At 37.9% G+C, this 14,655-nt stretch overlaps 2 protein-coding genes across 2 annotated transcripts; both read right to left on the bottom strand.

The window, feature by feature from the left end:
• Positions 1-2,683: 2,683 nt before the first annotated feature.
• Positions 2,684-7,294, bottom strand: edf1 (endothelial differentiation-related factor 1). The gene is made up of 5 exons (XM_080018129.1): positions 7,048-7,294; positions 5,952-6,003; positions 5,695-5,855; positions 3,326-3,419; positions 2,684-3,225 (listed from the first exon to the last, which is right to left on the bottom strand). The coding sequence occupies exons 1-5, from the start codon at positions 7,123-7,125 to the stop codon at positions 3,164-3,166; spliced, it is 447 nt and encodes a 148-aa protein (XP_079874255.1). The 5' UTR covers positions 7,126-7,294; the 3' UTR covers positions 2,684-3,163.
• Positions 7,295-8,079: 785 nt separating this feature from the next.
• Positions 8,080-14,655, bottom strand: LOC307243396 (uncharacterized protein). The gene is made up of 4 exons (XM_080018200.1): positions 14,581-14,655; positions 10,306-10,438; positions 10,096-10,200; positions 8,080-8,377 (listed from the first exon to the last, which is right to left on the bottom strand). The coding sequence occupies exons 2-4, from the start codon at positions 10,435-10,437 to the stop codon at positions 8,210-8,212; spliced, it is 405 nt and encodes a 134-aa protein (XP_079874326.1). The 5' UTR covers position 10,438; positions 14,581-14,655; the 3' UTR covers positions 8,080-8,209.

The raw sequence follows: 14,655 nt of genomic DNA, 5'->3' as shown, positions 1-14,655 counted from the left end.
CGGTCGCCGGGGGGAAGGCACAGCGGGAGGTCAGTGAAAGAGGTCAAGGAAATGCAACGTGTCCACACACAACACGCTGGTTCCAAAAGTTAAAGCATCCGGAATATTTAACAATTACATTAATTATGTTTAATAAATATTAATTATGAAAGGAATATTTCCTGTCATGATCATGAGATCAAGATTCAAGATTTTTTTTACTTGTCACATACATATACATACTTTCATACATATATGCAGTGAAATGTAATGCAACGCACCCGGTGATAGCACACAATATGTCCTAGGAAAAAATAAAAAATAAAAGTAAAATATTCCTTTCTAATAGACCGACAAACTGTCTCCTAAAACGTGAACGACAGCTGGGTGGGTGGGAGAGTGGGTATAATGCCAATAACGGTCAGGCTGGCTCAAGCCCAGCATTATAGATCGATCGATACCATTCTGGCCTTGAAAAAGTTCAAAATGCAAGACTTAAAAAATTGAATAAATCCCAATAGATTGAAGTCTCAAAGGGCCTGTGCATAAGGGATGTCCCTGGTACCTTTGACCTGCCGACCCCACAAGCACCGTCAATGTGCTCAATGTGTCACAGGCCAAAAGGTTTACCCTGAAACGAACGAAGTGGAAATGCATGGACGCATGCTGGATAGATCCTTTCACCTGCTCATGTTCACGCGTGGACGTCCGGTCGCTTTGTGTCGACACGTTTGTGGCGCAAGCCCGACCCCACGTGGCTGCATGGCGCGACTACATCAGCTGTTGTTCCACTCTTTGGCACAGACGTGGACACGTTTGTTGCTACCGTTACAGCTCATTGAAACAATGCTTCATCCCTCCTGAAAAGTGATGAAATTAGAAGCAATGTTCCCATGTATACCTGCATGCCTTTGGTATGTCATAGACTAAAGCAAAGAAACTGTGAAAAGAGATCAATTATTGCTAAAGAGATCAATTATGTTCTAAAATGGCCTGGACAGATTTGTTGGTAGCCCTTAGAAAAAAACGATAAATAATTGGATTGTAGTGATATTTCAAACGAACTGTTTTCTCTAACTGATATCACACATGTCTCCAATCTTCTGATCAGTCATTCAACCTATTTCAATTGAGAAAAGTAGTCACTCTGCTGTTTGGCATCATCATGTGCACCACGCCACAGGGTTGGAGATCAGAAAGACAATTATAGACAAGCATTTTAACGGTGAAGGCTGCAAGACAATCTCCAAGCAGCTTGATGTTTCTGTGACTACAGTTGCAAATATGATTAAGAAGTTTAAGGTCCATGGAACTGTAGCCAACCTCCCTGGGCGCGGCCGCAAGAGGAAAAACGACCCTAGATTAAACGGAAGGACAGTGTGAATGGTAGAGAAAGAGCCAAGCACAACTTCCAAAGAGCTACAAGCTGAACTCTAAGGTCAAGGTACATAAGTGTCTTATCGCACCATCCGTCGCTTTTTGAGTGACAGTGGGCTCCATGGAAGAAGACCCAGGAGGACTCCACTTTTGAAAGAAAAACATAAAAAAGCCAGACTGGAATTTGCCTTAATGCATACTGACAAGCCACAATGCTTCTGGGAGAGTCAAAACTGGAGCTTTTTGGAAAGTCACATCAGCTCTATGTTCACAGATGAAAAAAATTAAGCCTCCAAAGAAAAGAACACCATACCTACTGTGAAACATGGAGGCTCGGTTATGTTTTGGGGCTGCTTTGCTGCGTCTGGCACGGGGTGCCTTGAATCTGTGCAGGGCACAATGAAATCTCAAGGCTATCAAGGCATTCTGGAACAAAAGGTACTGCCCAGTGTCAGAAAGCTCTGTCTGAGTAAAGGTCATGGGTTCCCCAACAGGATAATGACCCAAAACACAGCTAAATGCACCCAAGAATGGAGAAGAACAAAACATGGGACTATTCTGAAGTGGCCTTCTATGAACCCTGATCTGAATCCTATCGAACATCTATGGAAAGAGCTGAAACATGCAGCCTGGAGAAGGCACCCTTCAAACCTTAGACAGCTGGAGCAGTTTGCTCAGAAAGAGTGGGCCAAACTACCTGTTGACAGGTAATATGGCCTTGATTGCAGGCGCTTGATTGCAGTGATTGGCTCTGAAGGTTGTGCAACAATATTAGGTTAAGGGTCCCGTCATTTTTGTCCATGCCATTTTCATTTATGTAAAATATTCTGTTGAATCAAAAATCCAAGTCTGATTTATATCAAATACGTAATAAACAATGACGGATGCCAATTATTTTTGTGAGTTATTACATATATTTAGTTATTTCTGAGAAAATTTGGGTTTGTTTTTCGTCTAAGGGTCAGTTGGGTTTCCCCACATTTAGCATAAATTACATTCTCATTGGTATTTAAATAATTAGGCGAGCGTTTTAGGGGATGGAGGTCGGCTACGGGGGAACAGTGTTGACGCGATCCGAACCGGTCTTTTCTGTGGACTACGCAAATTTAAAAAGGCTCAAAGCAGCAGTCTCCATAAAAAGAGCAACTTTTGGTGTTTAAAAGGGAAAGGTGGTGGTTTCCAGGTTATTGAACCTCTAGATGATGATTGCGCAAATTAAAAACTCAAAACACTGGAGCAAACGTCACCGTTTAAACGTGTAAGTTCTATGTTGTCAGTATTCTGAACTTTATTTGAACATTAAAACAAAGCACAGCAACAAAATGCATAACATTGTAGTGGACTTCTCCCAACATTTAATGTTTTAAAAGAAAAGAAAAAAACCAGATGAAATCAAGCACTTTTAAAAACTGATTTTTAGGTCATGCTGTGAAATTAATGAAATGGCTGTAAAAAGAAAATATATATATTAAAAAAAAAAAATGGTCACCTAATTTGAGATTAGAAAGTTGAATTTACCATGCCAGAGCATAAGCAAGCAATTAAGAAAATACAATTCACAGCATTTCCAGATTTTAATCTTCCGAAAAAGCATTGATTTGTTTATTGTGTCGAGCAGTCGTTGGAGACGACTGGCCAGGATGCAACGCAGCGAACCGGGTCCAGGAACAGGACCGGGGAGATCAGCCCGGGCAGTGGAGGGAGCAGGGAGGACATGGAGGCATCGGTGGGCGGTGGGGGTGGCGTGGGGAGGAAGGGGAGGAAGGGGAGGAGGGGGGAAGGGGGGGCTGATTTCGAGGCTTTGTTTTCATTTATTCTTGTGTTTCGACTCTAGGGGTTGACCAATTTCTTTCCCGCGGAGTTTCATCCCTAAGCGATACAGACGGAGGTAGGATATCAGGTCAAAAAAGGTTTATATATTTTAATACAGCAAACATTTACTATGCGACGACACAGAAAGTGACCTCACCGATTGCTCTTTCGATCTTGCCCATGACCTGGTTGTTGGGAATCGCTTTTCCACATTCATAGTCAGCAATGACCTGTGGCTTCTCATTGATTTTCTGTTGGGGAAGGAAAAAAATAAATGAATAAATAAAAAAAGAAATATATATAAACATAAAAAAAAATGAAAAAGCACATGACTCATGTTTTTTTAAATTTCATTATTTATTTACAATTTTACAAAGCGCCAACAGTAAATACTGTTGAAGAACCCTTAAATAAAAACATTCTCCGTCCTAAAGTCTGCCATTTAAAAAAAAACCACGAGGAACAATGGAATATTTGAGAGGGATGGATTTGAAAGATTAAAACTTGAATAAAAAAACGACTGGTTCCTGTGCCACTGCCAAAAAAACAAACAAACAAAAAAAAAAAAAAAACAGGCAAACTCCAAAGCTTTACCAAATGAATATCTGGATTGAAGACATTTCCCATGTTTTAAGAAATCCAAAGTCCTCTCCTCGCAGTTCGGAATCGCCAAACTCGGCAAAATACATTTTCACATACGAGGAATTTGTCGTGGCAAAGATCTTTGCGTTGCTGTACAGGCAAATGGCATCAAAAAAGCTTGACAGTACAAATAAATTAATAGGATATTATAAAGGCAGATGACCCTGGAATAGACCCGGGTTTTAATTGGCTCCACCTCCGATCAGCTCTGATATAAACACGACGCCCGGGGCAACACACTAATTTTGGCCCCCTTACCTGCGCGATGTGACGCGCGTTGAAGCTCCGGAGGTCGACGTGTGTATATAGACAAGAATATCTGTATATCATTCAATCATTTCATATCCCATTTAGAATCCAAAATCAGAAGTTAATGACTCCTTTCCTCGCATCACGGACCATGAAATGTTTTAATTGTGGGGACTCCCCGCCGGACTCTGAGGCGCTCCAGCACCGCTCAGGGACCTGTGCGCTCATGGATGCTCTACGCTGCTTCTACGGCAGTGTTGGGTCGCTCACAAACGATCCGATTCTTTTGAACGGCCCAAAAGACCCCCCCCCCCCCCCCAAGTTTTACGTCGTCGTTTATTTAAGTCGCTGTCTCCTCTACTGCTTTGTTCCCAGTCACACTGGAACCATGACACGCCCCTTTCCCGACGTGTCCTGGACGTCAAATGGGACGCCATCGATTTTTATTTCGCCTGCCAACGGGAAAGGTGTCAATCGCCTATTTCTAGCAGGTTTCCGCCAATTTTGGTGGACAAGTGATATAAGTTGCGTCATTAGGCCGATCGGTGTAGGATATGCTCCTCTGTTTTCCTCCTTCCCCTTCAATTTCACTCCAAAAATAAAGCGTGTTTAGAAATGCACCATTTTACGCCTGCAATGGCAATATGAGCCGAGTTTAATTAGAGTCGACCTAAATCTGATCTAATCATCCAGTTAAACTGACATTTTTAAACTGTTCACCTGCTCTTCTTGAAACTATATTTAATGTGCAAACAGTGTGTTGTTATGACGTATATGTCACACCGTGCCATGGCATGACCTATGACGCTAGGTAGGTTCGGCGCAGGCAGCATTACGTGTCAGGCAGGTCCAGACGTAATTCACAAAAGGTTTCAAAAGTAATGCCTAAAACATGTGCTTATAATTCTGTACCAAGTGGTGAACAGAAGGAACATCCACACTCATTTCATACTCAGTGGTGCCCGACGTGGAGTCAAAGGAGCCAAAACCACAAGCGCCGTGGTCCGACGTACGTGTTGATGTCACGATGACGGTTCAACAGAACCCAAACCGAGTTTAAATTTAGGGAACATTAAGTACCTTTCTGAATGACCTGTATATGTGGAAACGCAGTGGATCTTTATTCATCCCCGGAGGAATATTACTGTAATGAGCTCAAAAGAGCCAAAATAGTGGGATTGGTAGGGAACAGATAACGTATATATCAGTGTTTAAAACTCATTACTCATGTAAACGACTTTCCACTTGTGTTGAATAAACAAACGACACTAAACATTAAGTTCTATGCAATCACCATGTTTACCGTGGAACTTGTTGCGTAAATTAGAACCTGTTGAGAGAACTGTTCTATGCAAGTGTATAAGCGTGATCCAACTACTTTTAAGCCACATTCAGCTTTTCCTCTTCATTTTCAGCCACCTGATACAACGTCTGTGCCAAACTCCGACAGATATGATTATCCAAGCCGGTTGAACCGCTGACTGTGACAACTATTTCTCCAAACCCATTTGAGAGTGGATAGACCACAGCCTTTGGGCGGTGAGTCAACTAAAAGCTTTTTTTTTTTTTTTAAATAACAATCGCAATTTAGTCTCACGCAACTCTGCGTAAAATCCGAGGATCCCGGGTACTCACCGTGGCCAGGTCTTTCTGGGTTAGCCCTTTCTCTTGGCGCCCCTGCTGGATGAACTTGCCCACCTCGAGGGGAACCCGGTGATGGTGGAGCTCCTCTGTCTCCCGGTCCAACTTGGACGTGTTCTTGGTCACCAGATGCTGCTTGTTCTGCCCCGCGGACCCTGCGTGGCAGACATTTGACCCGCGTTACGCCGCCGTCGGCACACGGTCACAAATCGCACGGCACTGAAGGACGCGGCGGCGTGATGGGATCTTACATTTCTTGGTCGTCTCAACATCCTCGCCGCGCCTCTGAGCAGCAGTGATTGCCTAGAAAGAACAGGGACATGGAGTAGCCGAAACTCTTCATGCAACACCCAGTCACAGTAGGCCGTAGCCAAAAGAAAACAGGAAACAGGGACATGGACAATAACCCAAACTCCTGATGCAATACCCCGTCACAGCAGACCGCAGCCAAAAGAAAACAGTAGAGGGAAACGAGCTAGAGCATAAAAACAAATAACACAAAATACTACTAGTACTACCGGTACACAAACACATTTTAACCAACGGCTAATATGGTGAATTGGTCAGTCCAAAGAAAATTGTATGGATTGGGGGGGGGAGGTTTCAAACTGTTCGTCTACAGTTATATTCAAACACAACTGCGATTTTAAATGCAGCTAGAGAGCCGTGGAAAGGTCTGGTCGGAGCTTGGTAAACAACCAGGTTAGCCAACTAACTAGCTAAAGGAAATGCGGACAAAGGCATTGTTTACATGCGGACGAATCCATTTGTCTGTCTATTAATCCCCCCCGCATCAAATAAAACAAATGTTTTCTAATGGTTGAATCGTCGGTGATCGAAGCCCCGGGGGATTTTTAAACGTAAACCCGTAAACAAAGGCAAATATTCCCGTTCGAGAACAGCTGCGTCTCAAACGTCGTGCTCGTCTGCCATTTTTGTTTCCTTCGGGGTGAGGACGAGGACAATAGCACAACCTTATAGTGCTGCCTGGTAAATATCCCACCACACCCACTGAAACATTGCATCATCTAGTCCACATGAGACTTGCTGAACTACATTAAAAAAACAAAACAATCCTCTCGCGCGGTACCCGACGCGTTCCGGTCAACACGGCCACCGCAGTGAGCGTAGTTGTGACGTCACGGAGCGTGGCTGGGGTTAGCTAGCAGAACCCGAAACCACGTGAGGAGGATTTTCTCCTTTCAGAGAGAGATAAGAGAAAAGAAAAAAAAAACCAAAAAAACGTCTTTTGGTTTCGCTCGTCATTGACCCTGGGACGCGCGGCCAATTTTTAAACACGGCTGCCCCCCGCCCGGCCGTGGTAAACCCTCCGGGTTAGGGCGCTACCTGCTTGGACTTGGCCTGGGCAGCCGTCGGCCCCTTCTTCCTCAGCACCGTCACCGTGTCCCAGTCGCTCTCTGCCATGTTCCCGGGGCTTCTCCGTCGGCAGCGGCACAGGCAGCGGGCACTCGCAGTATTGACTCTCTTGGTACTCCCGGTCGCGCCGTTCTGCAACCGACTGGACCGCCGCCGAAACGCGCTGCTTCCAGTGGCAGTCTCTCGGAGGCGTGCTGCCGCCGCTGGAGCTTTATTTATAACGTTGTGGGGTTGCCGTGACGTCACGCGGCGCCCCCTGCCGGCGGCGCCGCCGAGCCGCAGGCTGCGAGAAGACTGCTCAATGCTCAATGACGTTCGCTCGTTGCTGAGTTAAAATGTAAAAAATAAAAATAAAAACAGGTTTATTGGGGCTTTTACTGTTCTATTCACGCGTTGTATTTCCCTCGCTTCAAGATGGATTCGATTATTGAGAACTACAGTGTCTTCGAAGATTATTTTCTTACTACTAAGCAATAGCCACCATGTTGTCCTTTTGCAGCATTGTCGCTTAGAAGCAATAAAATCATCCCAAAAACAAAACCTTTTTTTTTTTTTTTTTGTTCCGGGCGTATTGTTTATTTTCCTTTTACGGCGGTTAAACAATGCGGTACTTAATCCAAATTCAAACAATGTACGGACGTTAAAACGATGCAATTACTTTTTTTTGTGGTAAAGCTTTGCAACTTTGAATTGCCTTTTCCTTGCCAAGCACAAATGAAACCACAGCATGTCAGAATGAGACCCTTTGGATCCGATTCACCGTCTGACACCGCCTTGAATGGAGGGATGCGTTGACACCTCTTTGCGAATGCAGGTATCGGGGAAAAAATGACCAAAAATTAATAAAAATAATAACAAGCGAGGGCCCCGGACGCCCACACAGCAGAGACTGACACGGACACCTTTTTTTTTTTTTTTTTTCTTTCTTCTGTTTCTCGAAAGTTAAAATTGTGAAAACACGAAAGTGACACAACAGCAATAACACGACACACCACACAATAGTCTATTACCAAACATGCATTTTCAAGAAAACACACTTAAAAAAAAAAAAAACAGGAGAAATGTGTTGCAATGGTGATTCATCGTAGAAGTGGCATAATAACGGACAGACAGAAAGCCACCGTTATCCTTTTCAACTGATGGGAACGGACATCTCGGAGGCCGCGTCGCTGTCCCGCCGTGCGCGGACGGGGGGCCAGGCCGCCTCGGACTGGGCGTCGTCCGCCGCCAGGCTCCGCCCCCAGCGGTAGGAGCGCCTGGAGCCCGCCTTCCCGCCCCAGGCGCGGGGCTGGGGGTTCATCTGCGGAGGGAGGGCACCGGCGTCAGTGGGGGTGGGGGGGGGCAGGGGGCGCAAGGCACCCGCGGGGAACCCTGCGTGAGGCACTGTCGACGCTGCGACCCCCCGCTGTGTAAGATAACGCACGCAAGAAAGGAGGCGAACGCGTCCGTAACCCGACCGGGGTGTGGCCGCTGGGTTGTTGTTGGAAAGAAAGACACAGGGGCGGCAAACAGGGGCTGCACCCGAAACTACCACGACGCGCCGAGTAGCTCCGGGGGCCGGGACGCGCCAGGAGATCCTCGCCGGCGCTGGAACGTCTGACGCCGCGTCCACGCCACGGGACGTCTTTCGCTCTGCGTGATCCCGAGAAAACCACAAGGAAAGCTCTCCCCCGAAGGGTCGAGACGCTTTGGAGAATGTCCTCGTTGCCTTCCTAAAATAATGGTGGAAGTTTTTTTTCAGGTTTTCCGGAAAACACACACAAAAAAAACCCAAAACAACTGAACCAAACATATTATATGTATTGATGACTTCATTCAAAAGGTTTATGACGATAGATGATCATTGACCTACTGAGGAGGGAGGCGATTTTTACCAGAGGTGGCCAGCGTCATGAGGAGATGATTTAGGCCAACAACAACAACAACAACAACAACAACAAAAAATCACCTTTGTCAAAAAATGACTTATGCCATTATTTTAGGAAGGCAACGTTCTGTTGCTTTGGCATCTAGCATCCCGACACGTGTGATCACTACCCTGTGCACGACTGGGATTGGGAACAAAACAAAAAAAGCAAAGTCTTGAAGTGCGTGACGCTGTCGTCGCAAGGTCTTGAGGCGCCTCCCTGCCGCAGGTCAGCCCGACGCACTGTTTCATCGACCTGTACGACGGGCGGGCTACGTGCGTCGCGGGTCTGACGACCCCCCATTTCCGCTTCAACACCTTTGACAACGTTCAACAAACGCCGCTGCGCCGTTGGCCGAACCGGGACGTGACGCACGGAAAACAACGGCAGGTTTGGAATGAGTACAAACGCGGATTACTCAGAGATGATGTACAGCATGACGTCACCCTACCCATATAATACACATCTTGTACTGTATCGTATAGGACAATTCTATCCTGTGGTGTGTGTGTGTGTGTGTGTGTGTGTGTGTAAATAAATAGTTCGGTAAATAAAACAAATAAATAAATTAATCAGTCAGTAAGTAAGTAAGTAAGTAAGTAAGTAAGTAAGTTAATCAATAAATAAATAAATAAATAGTTCGGTAAATAAATTAATTAATAAATAAATTAATACATTTTATATATATATATAAATAATGTATTAATAAATGTATTAATTGATGCACAGATGGATTTGCAAGTAATGACACTCATATATATATATATAATGTATTAATAAATGTATTCATTGATGCACGGATGTATTTGCAAGTAATGACATATATGTCATTACTTGCAAATCCATCCGTGCATCATATATATATATATATATACATACATATATATGTCATTACTTGCAAATCCATCCGTGCATCATATATATATATATATATATATATATATATATATTTATGTCATTACTTGCAAATCCATCCGTGCATCATCAGACAATGTTTCTAAATCTTAACTGGTGACTGGTGATAGACAGTTATACAGAGTTACACTTACAGCCTGTATGACTGGACAGTTGCCGGAACAACTAAACATGTTGCTCCTTTTCTTTTCCTCACCTGTACAAACACGGTGGTGTTCATCTGCAGGGTCTCCACTCGCTCCGACAAGTGGTTCAGCCAATCCAGGTGGTCTGCGACGGCCTGGTTCAGGTCTCCGGTGCTCTGCAGTGGCGATGTCATAAGGTCATAATAAGAAATATCAGAGAGAGTTCAACGTCAATATCACGCATGTTGTCACTCGTCGGGTGTTGAAAGGAAGACGGGCACCCCGGACAGGTTGTCTCTGAGTTCCGTGGAGGCGAGGCGGATGTGCTCCAGTCTGTCGATCTGCTCCTTCAGGCGATCGTCCAGCTCCTGCATCATCATCAGTCCTTCGTCCGGCCGGACCTTTGTGCACATCCTGGCACGAAAAAAAGAAAGAAAAGAAGCTTTCTTTGAGCTTATTTGTAAAAAAAAAAATACAAATACATAAAGAAATACTTTTAAAAATAAATGTTTTCTTTTAAAAACGTACTTGAATCAATTTCAGAAATACTTCACTTATAAGCCATTTAAATAGCCCAAACATATATACAACCATATCTGTAAAATGTCACTACTTAGTGAGGAGAGATGTAAACGGATCTCTCTGGGACACCAAACTGAAATATTTTTATTTTTAGATATGATTTCAAAACTTTGCAGTTGACGAATAATGTGAATAAAATAGACAGGGCATAACAGTGGAACTATATCAGTGAAGTATTGTAAATTAAATTATGGGAATGTTTAACTATATGTTTATCTTAATTAACTATTAATAATTTTGCTGGAGACCCCTTCCGTTGGAACCACTTGAAAGACCCCTGAGGCTCACCAGACCCCAGGTTGAGAACCACTGCTCTACAGTATGCATAACATACAGGTTATTACTACTTCAAATAAGATACATATTTTTAAGGAATTGATCATGTTTTTATTATCATATTAGTAGCAGTAGTAGTATTGTTCTAAGTATTATTAATTAAATAATGTGCTAGAATAGCACATTACAGTTATAACAGTTATTTCAATTGATAATTATAATATTCTGATCATTAGGTCCATAACTGATCAGTATATTATGATTATAGTTATTATTGTAGTTATTGTTATTATTACTGTGATTATCATTATTGTGAACATTAGTTATTATTGTACTCATCGTCATTATTATTATTATCTTCATTGTTATTATTATTATTATTGTTGTTATCATCATCATCATCATCATTATTATTATTATTATTGTTATCATCATCATTATTATTATTGTTGTTATCATCATCATTATTATTATTATTATTATTGTTGTTATCATCATCATTATTATTATTATTATTGTTATCATCATTATTATTATTATTATTATTGTTGTTATCATCATCATTATTATTGTTATCATCATCATTATTATTATTGTTATCATCATCATTATTATTATTATTATTGTTGTTATCATCATCATTATTATTATTATTGTTGTTATTATTATTGTTGTTATCATCATTATTATTATTATTGTTGTTGTTATCATCATCATTATTATTATTATTGTTATCATCATCATTATTATTATTATTATTGTTGTTATCATCATCATTATTATTATTGTTGTTATCATCATTATTATTATTGTTGTTATTATTGTTGTTATCATCATTATTATTATTATTATTATTATTATTATTATGATTATTATTATTGTTATCATCATCATTATTATTATTGTTGTTATCATCATTATTATTATTATTATTATTATTTTTGTTGTTATCATCATCATCATTATTATTATTATTATTGTTGTTATCATCATTATTATTATTATTGTTGTTATCATCATCATTATTATTATTGTTGTTATCATCATTATTATTTTTATTTTTGTTGTTATCATCATCATCATCATCATCATTATTATTATTGTTGTTATCATCATCATCATTATTATTATTGTTGTTATCATCATTATTATTATTATTGTTGTTATTATCGTTGTTATCATTATTATTATTGTTGTTATCATCATCATTATTATTATTATTGTTGTTATCATCATCATTATTATTATTATTATTATTATTGTTGTTATCATCATTATTATTATTATTATTTTTGTTGTTATCATCATCATCATTATTATTATTATTATTATTGTTGTTATCATCATTATTATTATTATTGTTGTTATCATCATCATTATTATTATTATTTTTGTTGTTATCATCATCATTATTATTATTGTTGTTATCATCATTATTATTATTATTGTTGTTGTTATTATTGTTGTTATCATTATTATAATTGTTATCATCATCATTATTATTATTATTATTGTTGTTATCATCATTATTATTATTATTATTATTATTTTTGTTGTTATCATCATCATTATTATTATTATTATTATTGTTGTTATCATCATCATTATAATTATTATTGTTGTTATTATTGTTGTTATCATTATTATTATTATTATTATTATTGTTGTTATCATCATCGTTATTATTATTATTATTAGTATTATTATTCTTATTGTTATCATCATCGTTGTTATTATTATTATTATTGTTGTTATCATCATCGTTATTATTATTATTATTATTATTATTATTATTATTATTGTTATTATTATTATTATTATTATTGTTATCATCATCGTTATTATTATTATTGTTATTATTATTATTATTGTTATCATCATCATTGTTTTTATTATTATTATTATTATTATTATTGTTGTTATTGTTATTATTATTATTATTATTGTTATTATTATTATTATTATTGTTGTTATCATCATCATTATTATTATTATTATTATCATCATTATTATTATTATTATTTTTGTTGTTATCATCATCATCATTATTATTATTATTATTGTTGTTATCATCATTATTATTATTATTGTTGTTATCATCATCATTATTATTATTATTATTGTTGTTATCATCATTATTATTATTATTATTATTTTTGTTGTTATCATCATCATTATTATTATTGTTGTTATCATCATTATTATTATTATTGTTGTTGTTATTATTGTTGTTATCATTATTATAATTGTTGTTATCATCATTATTATTATTATTATTTTTGTTGTTATCATCATCATTATTATTATTATTATTATTGTTGTTATCATCATCATTATAATTATTATTGTTATTATTGTTGTTATCATTATTATTATTATTATTATTATTATTATTGTTGTTATCATCATCGTTATTATTATTATTATTATTAGTATTATTATTCTTATTGTTATCATCATCGTTATTATTATTATTATTATTATTATTATTGTTGTTATTATTATTATTATTATTATTATTGTTATCATCATCGTTATTATTATTATTGTTATTATTATTATTATTATTGTTATCATCATCATTGTTTTTATTATTATTATTATTATTGTTGTTATTATTATTATTATTATTATTATTATTGTTGTTATTGTTATTATTATTATTATTGTTATTATTATTATTATTATTATTATTGTTGTTGTTATCATCGTTATTATTATTATTATTGTTATTGTTATTATTATTATTGTTATTATTGTTATTATTATTGCTATTATTATTATTATTATTGTTATTATTATTATTATTATTGTTGTTGTTATCATCGTTATTATTATTATTATTGTTGTTGTCATCATCGTTATTATTATTATTATTATTATTATTATTATTGTTGTTGTCATCATCGTTATTATTATTATTATTATTATTATTATTATTGTTGTTGTCATCATCGTTATTATTATTATTATTATTGTTGTTATCATCATTATTATTATTATTATTATTATTATTATTATTGTTGTTGTCATCATCGTTATTATTATTATTATTATTGTTATCATCATCGTTATTATTATTATTATTATTATTGTTGTTGTTGTCATCATCGTTATTATTATTATTATTGTTGTTGTCATCATCGTTATTATTATTATTATTATTATTGTTGTTGTCATCATCGTTATTATTATTATTATTGTTATCATCATTATTATTATTATTGTTATCATCGTTATTATTATTATTATTATTATTGTTATTATTTAACGACGCATCAGTATAAATTCTCTGCTAGAAACTGGATTTTTCAGGGGAAACATTGAAACCGTTAAACAACGCGCACGCGTAGCACTGGCCCAGACCCGATGAATCGATCCCAGATCCACCGGGAAAGACGATCGACGTAAACCCACGAAGCAGGAACGTTTAGAGCAAATGTAATTGGAGACAAAAAGAAAACAACAAAAAAAACAAAACACCGTTTATTTGCCGGAAAAAAAAACAACTAAAAAAAATGAATCCCCCGTGAATGAAACCAGTGGGAGCCCCGGAGGAGAATAGAGCTGTATCCTACAGTTCGCAAACACTTCCAGGGATACGACGGAAGCCCGAGTCAAGTGGAAGTCCGTGAAATCCAGTGGGATTCCGTTACGTTCTTTTGAAAGTTGATTGAAATCGGTTGAATTCGGTTTACCTGCTTTGGTGAGACGTCGTCCCTTCGATGCAGAAACAGCAGAACAGTGTGTGTGCGCGCAATGGGTCCAGACAG

Source organism: Zeus faber, assembly GCF_960531495.2.
Source record: "Zeus faber genome assembly, chromosome: 17".
Classification (NCBI taxonomy): Eukaryota; Metazoa; Chordata; class Actinopteri; order Zeiformes; family Zeidae; genus Zeus; species Zeus faber.
This window is presented reverse-complemented; position numbering and strand designations above follow the sequence as displayed.

What these genes read in the sequence shown, in the direction of transcription:
- LOC307243396 (XM_080018200.1), bottom strand. Translation starts at nt 10,437, where the DNA reads ATGTGCACAAAGGTCCGGCCGGACGAAGGACTGATGATGATGCAGGAG. An exon ending in TCAGAGACAACCTGTCCGGG is followed by an intron (nt 10,201 to 10,305) that starts GTGCCCGTCTTC and finishes TCGCCACTGCAG; the next exon opens with AGCACCGGAGACCTGAACCA. An exon ending in ACACCACCGTGTTTGTACAG is followed by an intron (nt 8,378 to 10,095) that starts GTGAGGAAAAGA and finishes CTCCCTCCGCAG; the next exon opens with ATGAACCCCCAGCCCCGCGC.
- edf1 (XM_080018129.1), bottom strand. Translation starts at nt 7,125, where the DNA reads ATGGCAGAGAGCGACTGGGACACGGTGACGGTGCTGAGGAAGAAGGGG. An exon ending in CCCAGAAAGACCTGGCCACG is followed by an intron (nt 3,420 to 5,694) that starts GTGAGTACCCGG and finishes CTTCCCCAACAG; the next exon opens with AAAATCAATGAGAAGCCACA. An exon ending in CAAGATCGAAAGAGCAATCG is followed by an intron (nt 3,226 to 3,325) that starts GTGAGGTCACTT and finishes TGTATCGCTTAG; the next exon opens with GGATGAAACTCCGCGGGAAA.